An 8,663-nucleotide genomic window follows, 5' to 3' on the forward strand; every position below is an offset into this window, starting at 1 on the left:
TGCGCCACGGAAAACAATACAAATCTGTTTGCAACCATTCCTCTATTGCAAACTTTTTGGTGGTCAAAATATTGTATGTATTTTTGACTTAAATTAAGCATTTTTTAAACATAAAATGGCTAAATGAACTAAAAATAACAGTATTAGCTACTAGGTGAGACTAAACCAATCAGAGTGTGCGGTTCAGTATCGTGGCCACGGATAGGCTCAGCCTCAGCAGCATTACTATATTGGATTAAATGAGCTTAAAGGTGATTATGTGGGTGGTATTTCATGCATAGAGGGCCCCTATTATTGTTAAAAACGTTTTGTACTTCATAAAATACTCAATTTATAGATAATAATTCCTATTTAGTGGAAATTTGTTTACCACGGTGAGGCTCGAAACAATTCACAGTGATACACGAAGGATTATTGTAGTGAATAAAGCAAATAAAGAGCCAAGCCATTGACATACTTAGTGGTTTTCTTCTAACATCATAAATGTCCATTTTCTTATGAATATCATCTGTCCACTGCTGCGAGTGTGAATTGTATATTATCTTTGGCCTGATAAGTGAGGTTTAAGTAACTGCATGAGTGGGTTGTTCCTGATCATTGCACCTTGTTTGACTGTGTCTGCTGTTTCTCCCAGGGTCAACCTGGACCACGTGGCTCTATGGGTGCCGTCGGACCGAGCGGGCCACGGGTAAGGTCCACCTCCTAGGCCTGTTGGATCCAACACTCACTCACAATAAGTTATATTTATCACCCATTTACTAAAGCCGAGTGCTGTTGTAAAGATTTTGAGCATGCACTGCATTTTTTCACTCGTGTCAGCCATCAATTTTAACAAAAAGTAATTGAACAAGACAGACTTCCTGTCAATTCATTGCACGGACAGGGTCCCCAGTGTGTTTGACATGTATGATTGCGTGTTGTTTCTACACAGGGCCCACCAGGAAAGGATGGATCATCTGGGCCTCGGGGCCCACCAGGGCCAATGGTAATGTGCTTTTTATCCTAATGTGCAACCTCAGCTGCTACAATGTTGCCGCATGCATCTTCCTATTTCTTTTTGCTGTGGTTTAGGGACATCTGGATCTATTTAATTCAAGTCCTTCTGCAAACGGGCATTATGCCATCATATAATCCACATTCATTATGTGCCATCATTAGTGCCATTAGCAGAGGATGTTTATTTCCATCTCCGCTTTAGGGTCCTTGGCACAGTGTGGCCCCTCAACGCTAATGTTATAGTGTAGTTCCGACTTAAATAAGCTTGTCATGCAATAGTTAAGAACACAAACTAATACTGCTATGTGCCACGAACAAACTTTATTTATTTGTTGCTTATTTGTCTTCAGGGAAGTCCAGGCACTCCAGGTGTACCGGGAGTTACTGGAAAACCAGGAAAAATCGGGGATACAGGACACCCAGTATGTATTCCTCTTACAGACATGTTAGTTCATCCACACACAGAGAAAGTCAATTATTGTTCTCCTATTAACAGGGACCTCTTGGCCCTAAAGGAGAAAAGGGAGAGAGGGTATGTATAGATGCTGATGCTATATCCTCCTTTATCCCCATTACATATCAAATCGTTGAATGAGCCTTTATGATTTCAGGGAGACTTTGCATCCCAAAATATGATGCGTTCTATTGCAAGACAAGTTTGCGAACAGCTTGTGAACAGTAAGTAAAACATCTCTTAATCCTAATATTATTGACTTGATGATTGTAATCTACATTTAAAGAGGTGATATTATGAGTTTTTTCATACATTTAAAACACTTCTTTATGGTCAACATAACATGTAATGGTGGTTATTTTGCCAAAATGTTGTATAGATTTAGTTTTACAGACCATCTTCAAGCCGCTTTCTGACTGTCTCCTCAAAATGTGCCGTTTTGTGGGCGGTCTTATTTATGTGCCGAAGTCTTCCTCCAGGCAAAGCACCCTTCGACTGTGTCAACCATGTTGTAGTTTTTAGCGCTTCCATATCGAGTCTACTGACAGATGTAGATTAGAATTATGCACTTCTTTTTATTCGAATCGGTAACAGCAGATCATTTTAGCATGCATGTGCAAGTACGAGCCAGTCTGCCCCACAAAAAGAGGGTCGAGAAAATTAAGGAGGTTATTGACCACAACTTTGGACTGCAACTGAATAAAATGGCAAACTCTTTGGGTAAACCTCTACCAAACATGTAGAAATCCGCTGACGTAACTAGGGCAGAATACTTCCCAATCTTCTCAAAAAATAAATAAATAATAAAATAAAATAAAATAAATAAATATATATACATATATATCTCCGCCATGTCTCCATGGTTTGATTTGAAATTTCTGTGACTTATAGGGATCCTAAATACACACAAATAGGTACCAACAGGTAAGAAAAGTTAGTTTTGCAAAATAGGACCCCTTTAAGACACTTCCTTGTGGTCTAGATAATATGTATTGGATATGTTTTGGTGTCAATTTAGCGTAAATGTAGTCACTTTTATAAACCTCTTTTTGAGTCTGTTTGCAAGATGTTCGATTGTGGAGGCGTTCCCAGATTACAAATGAAACCACACCCCTCCCTCTCTAAAAGCATCATTATTTATCTTTCGAAATGTACTGTTTAAATGTATATCTTGAAATCGTCACCACTATTTTTATTCAGGCACAGTTGAAAATAAACTTCATAAACATTATATAGATTCACCCGGTCGCAACATTGTGCACTTGCTGAATGATTCACTCTGCATAATTAAAAAATTTTTTTTAGTAGCATTTGTTTCACTGCATGTTGCATGTCTGTGTTATTTTGTACATGCAAAGATTCAATGAGAATATTATTTTATCTGAACTTTTTTGTGCTCCTCTCTGTTGCTCCTCCCCTTCTGGATAAAAGCTTGACTTAATGTCCAAATAAGTATGTTCACCTTGGAGTGACATCACAACGTAGCCAGACTGCAAAACCCCACAAACAGAGGCATCCACAACTGTGTACAAGCTCACGCTAAAATGCATGGAACTTACGATTTGATGCTTTGGCATTGTTTAAAACGAGTAACCAACATTGTGACCACATTTATAAGTCAGAAAAAATTACATTCAGTAGGTCCCCTTCATATCATCCCCTCAAACTAATTTTTTCTCATTTGTTTTCAGGTCAGATGAGCAGAATTGACGGAATGCTCAACCAGATTCCTTCAGGATATCGTAGCAACAGTCCAGGACCAGCTGGTCCAGCTGGCCCACCTGGCGATGTGGGATCCCGTGGAGAACCTGGACAAGCCGGACGCCCCGGCTTTCCAGGAAGCCCCGGTGTACCTGGAACTCCAGGAGAAAGAGGTACTTGAGCTGTAAAAGTTGAGTGTAAGGTCAAGCTAATTGTGACGGGATTACATAAGGAATGGTGTTAGGCTCCACATGGTTCAACTTATACCTTTCCAGATGTGAGCTTTGATTTCCAACTCATTGAGTGGTTTCACTCCTGTCGCTTATTTGTGTAGGTTTGTTAGGTGAGAAGGGAGAGAGAGGATCTCCAGGTACTGGACAAAGAGGACCAAGAGGTGTTTCTGGACCACCAGGTAAGACAAAGCTTTCCTCTCTTCTTGGTCTGACAATAGCTGCCATTGCTGACTCTTCCATCCCAATGAGGCAAGCCACATGAGCATGTCGGTCCTCTGTTTATCATCGCTGTACTGTGGAGCTGCAGACAGGCCGCTGGTCTCCAACGTCATATTTACACTCAATTTCTCTCGCACAGTGGCTACATTTTCCTTTTCACAGAGCTTATGAGGACACAGAGTTAAGTCCCCTCTGCCCAATTAAAATGGCATTCCAGCAAGAGGTGAACATTTTCACCCTAAAAGTCTTTGCTGCAGGCACCTTCATTGGGGCAGCTGCATCACATAAAATCTTTGGAAAGATCCCAAAGATATTCTCAAACATTTCTTTGGGATTTATGTGCAAGAGGGCTTCTCCAAACAGTGTGCACATTTTGAAATATTACACACCATATCCCGCATTTATATTTAGCATTTTATTCCTCTGTATATTTTGACACTTTCCAGATGTCAGTCACGATATGAAAGCGGGTTTTTGTGTCGTTAAAATATATTTTTATAAAGAGCTGACCGCTTCTTTACAGAAGACGCTTGTCGGCCGCACAAAAAAGGGCTCTGTTGAGTTTGACCTCACTACGGCAAAAGCTGAATCATGTCAGACACAACTAAAGACCTGTGGGAGGAAGTCCACTTTGATGACTCAATTCAGTGTGTGTATGAGAAGGAATCAGATTGTTGCACAACCAACTTTCTTTGGTGGCTTCATTGGACGACACATGGGTTCACTTAAGGCAGAGAAAGGAGCGAGGGGGAAAATTCCATGCTGAGTTCTCACTGTCTAGACAGATGGAGTTGGGGGAGGTGAGGAAGAGCGGTACCTCCACAAAGTTGTATTTTTTATTTTTTTTTGAGGGCGGGGGTTCGACTTTGTAATTGAGCAGTTGTGAAATTACAACAGTTACCACTCAAGATTTATGAGTGATGTCATAAGAGATTGTGTGATCTGCCCTCTTTGCAGGACTACAAGGGGAATCCAGAACGGGACCCCCAGGTCCTTCTGGCTCTGCCGGAGCTCGTGGCCCTCCAGGTCGTCAGGGTAATCCCGGGGTGAGGGGACCATCAGGACCTCAGGGATACTGTGACTCCTCCCAGTGTGTAGGCATCCCTTACAACGGACAAGGATACGCAGGTAAGCGCTCCACTGTCCCCCCCCGGCATGCGACTACGTTATAGCACACTAATTGACTGTCTGTAACATTCAAAGACATGCATGTTCTGTGGTAGTAGTACTAGTCAAAACAAAATATATTAATCGTCAGATGAAACTGACCATTCGCTAAACTCTATACATGACCTCATTGGGGTCACAGGTACGCTGGAGCCTATTCCAGCTGACTTCGGGAGTGAGGTGAAGGCGAACTCAAATTCAAACTTTTAATGATAATATTAATAATAATAATAACACATTTTATTAATAGAGCACTTTTCAAAAACAAGGGTAAAAAAAAAAACGGGTGTATAAAATGCTGCACCCCTTAATTTTTGGACAACTTTTATTTTGTACTTACATTGGCCGCACAAGTCTATTTGCGGCCGGAGTACACATTGAAACATGAAATATTTACACAGGCGCTTGGCAGACAGATGTATCATGGACTGCAAGCGAGGCTTGAGGCGGGAACCCAAGATGCAGATACAGCAGGCGGTGTGCAAGTAAAAAGACAATTTAAGTATAAATGAAAACTTGTGCAGCGTGGAAGTGCACAGACAACTAACATCTGACGAGGTCGCGTAGCTATAAGGCAACAAAAGAGAAAGGCTATAAGAGCTTGTGCAACGAGGGCGTGCACAGCACAGAACAGGACAATGATCCAGCCCAGAGGACAGACAGAGCTGGCATATAAAGCGTCCTGATTAACATTAGGAACAAGTATGTCCTGATTGTCAATCAGGGACAGGTGATAGAGGCGGAGGAAATGAAAGGACAAACAGGAAGTGGAAAACTAGTAAACAAGAGCGCTGGAACAGAAATAACTACACACAGAGGAAAAACAACACAAGTCTAAAAACTGTCAGAGAGTCATGACAACCGGGAAGGTCATTGAGTGCTGTATTCGTCCTTCTCCTCAATTATTTTTGTTTTTTTTGCGATTCCTATTTTTTTCAAATCTAAAATTGATTCTTAACTTTTAAACATTTATTAAAAAAATACATATCAATATACATTTTTCATATCGAATATATAAATCGATAAATATATATATATATATATATTTATTTAAATGATTTTGGAAAATTATACCTGTTTAAATAGGAATCATGATTCAGATTTTTTCAGCACCCCTAGGCAATTGACAAATATCTGAGGCAATTATACTTTGCCTTTATATGGTTATACTATATATGTTCTGCATTTACATGCGATCCTTTGAGGGCAGCCGCATCTGTGATAACAATGATTTTGACACCCCTGGTTTAGCGAGTGGTCAGTCGGGACTCACCAATTTCCACCACTTGCATATGTATTTATAAACACGCATGTTCATCACTCTTATGATTCCTTGCATACTGGATTGTAACTCACCCCCTCTTTGACCTGTTTGCAGGTTAGGCATAGTAAACGCTCTGAGTCGACTGTGCAGCTTTACACTTTGAAGTCCTGTTTCTGAGATGTTTTGCCCGTGGACGTAATTAATGAACATTAAAACAAACATTACCAAAAAAAAAACAACCAAAAACCAGAATGGAAGTGGACTGGCACTAACATCATCTCACAGCTATAAGCTACCATTGATGGCAACCTGCTGGCCTGTTTGCATCTTGAACCACAAAAAGTGCTGGGAACAAACACAAGCCCAAAGACATTTCTACCAAGGAAGGAGCATGTACAAACACCAACCAACACAACTACTAACACAGAGGATCTCATAACCGTGTACATGTAGAGGTGAGACTGTAAATACAACTAATGTTGTGCTTTGTAAATGATGTATGAACTCGGACACTTCACTAAAATCCAAGTTAACATCTGTACTGAGCTTGTGCCTTATAACACCCCGCTTACTTACACCAGCAATAACCTGTTTACAAAATCATTCAGAATGAAGCATGTTCCATTTGTACTAGTTTTAACCACCATGTTTTTTTTCGTTTTTTTTTTTTCATTTTATTTTGTGTGTATGTTGGACAAATTTGTGCTCAGTGGTGCTCTCTTCCTACTTCAGTATAATTGTTTTACTTGTTATTATGCAAGAACGTGAGTTAATAAGAATATTACGAAAAAGCATTTGTAATAGTACTAGATAAAGTCATATTTTTGGGGAAAAAAAGGTGTAATCCTACGAGAATAAAGTCACTATCTATTAGGCACTATTTGTTTAAAACACTTAACAACAAATGTTGTGCTTTTACATTGTGTTCTTCATTGTCTTACGTTTTTTAGGGTACTTTTACAGAACCCAGTCCCCAATATCCCAAGATTAAAAAAATATTTTCTTCTTGAATTTTAATTATTTTAAATCTCCCAATAAAATCAGTTTATTCCTATACAATTTTTGTTTTATGTATATTCATTTAAAAGTATACGTTTTTTTTGTTATATTACAAGTTTATACTTGTTTATTCTCAAGTCCCATTTTTTTTTCCTAGTAAAAAAATGTATTTATTGCAAGTAATTTACAACTTTAATCCTGTAAATTTGAAATTGTATTCTTGTAAAATGCCACTTTTTAAATATTTGAAATTGATACTTCAATAAAATGTCTACTTTATTCTCGTGAGATTACGGCTTTATTCTTGTAATTTTACAACTGTTTTTTTTGTAAAATTACAACTTTGTTCTTGTAATATTTATACTTTATTCTCGTATTATAATTCCTTTTTTTTCTTGTCATTTTGGCCCCTAATAGTCCTTTTGCATGAAAGCAAAAGTGTAACACGGGTCATTTTAGAAAAAGTTCATTGTGCAATACGATTTGTGAAATTGTGCAAACCTTGTTTGATTGGCCGCATATTTTCTATAGCCAACAACCAGCCTGAACCGGAAGTAGCATCTTTACCTGTGGAGCCCGCTGGAGAGTTTGAGACAGTAATTTCATCAGGTTACACGCAAAACCAACGAAGAAAGCGATCACTATCCAGAGACAATATACAGAGACTAGCATCATAGTGAAAGTGTATTCTTGACTTTCTTCATCCATTTATGTGAGGTTAAAGAGCTATTCAGAACATACATATATGGGTTTGATACTCATAGTTACATTGAACATATATTGTTTTTGACATGAGAATTTTAGCAATACAATGTCGCTCATCGTGTTTAGTCTCCTTGTAATATCTGACTCCAATGTTGAATGCACTAATTCCTGTGAAAAGAAACAACAATGAGAATTTCCAAACCATCAGGTGTTCTTTTTGTCCATGTTTATGTAAAGCTGTTGTTGGAATTCCATTGGAGGAAAAAAAAAGTGTTCGATTGTAGCCCCTGAAGGTTTGTTCAATGTTTTGTACAGCCTAAAAGAGCAAAAATTAGTCTGACTTTATCAAAAAATGCTTTTTTTGTTGATTTGTTACCAGATGTGGAATTGCATGTTTGTGTTGTATAATTTACGGAGAATTTTTAAGTCAGAATATATTTGTTTTCTATCAATGCAGTTAGATTTGAATGCAAGACTATGGACATAGAATTGCTGATGTCATGTTTGAACTGCACATATGTTGTGAAATCCACACAGCCTTATTTTCTTATTTATTTCTGAACAAAAGAAGAGGCATTTTTCAATAAAACTACTGAAAATGTTGCTTTTGTTTCAACTTTTCATTCATTTGTGGGAGATGGGCTCTGGTGCGGGTTTTATTATGATGGATGGATTTTGCGTGACAACCTGTCATTCATAGCATGAAGTAATTTGGCTTTGAAGCTTATGTTTATGATGACAACTTAAATCATTTTAGAGCATCCTGAATTCATAAAGGTAAAGGGCTGGTATCAGTATAAAAACAACAAAACAGGATAAATATAATCTTAGAGAAAAATTTAATTTAAAACAGTTGTATGCACGTACAACACTTAAGACCTTCAGTATATCAGTATGTGGAATTAAATGGTGGAGTGGATTAAGC

At 38.4% G+C, this 8,663-nt stretch overlaps 1 protein-coding gene across 6 annotated transcripts in view; it reads left to right on the forward strand.

The window, feature by feature from the left end:
* The window catches only part of LOC133646484 (collagen alpha-1(XII) chain-like), a 73,415-nt gene extending 65,074 nt beyond the window's left edge, over window positions 1-8,341 (forward strand). For 5 of the 6 annotated variants that reach the window (XM_062041883.1, XM_062041884.1, XM_062041885.1 and 2 more), the window contains 9 exons: window positions 635-688; window positions 932-985; window positions 1,347-1,418; window positions 1,493-1,528; window positions 1,608-1,674; window positions 3,142-3,324; window positions 3,486-3,563; window positions 4,561-4,731; window positions 7,565-8,341. In XM_062041883.1, coding sequence (XP_061897867.1) covers window positions 635-688; window positions 932-985; window positions 1,347-1,418; window positions 1,493-1,528; window positions 1,608-1,674; window positions 3,142-3,324; window positions 3,486-3,563; window positions 4,561-4,731; window positions 7,565-7,710 — 861 coding nt within the window. In that variant the 3' untranslated portion in view covers window positions 7,711-8,341. Of the gene's footprint in view, window positions 1-634; window positions 689-931; window positions 986-1,346; window positions 1,419-1,492; window positions 1,529-1,607; window positions 1,675-3,141; window positions 3,325-3,485; window positions 3,564-4,560; window positions 4,732-6,148 lie in introns of all 6 variants that reach the window. The other variant, XM_062041887.1, reaches the window with a different exon arrangement.
* The last annotated feature ends 322 nt before the right edge of the window (window positions 8,342-8,663 follow it).

The sequence above is a fragment of the Entelurus aequoreus genome, linkage group LG03, assembly GCF_033978785.1.
Source record: "Entelurus aequoreus isolate RoL-2023_Sb linkage group LG03, RoL_Eaeq_v1.1, whole genome shotgun sequence".
Taxonomy (NCBI): Eukaryota; Metazoa; Chordata; class Actinopteri; order Syngnathiformes; family Syngnathidae; genus Entelurus; species Entelurus aequoreus.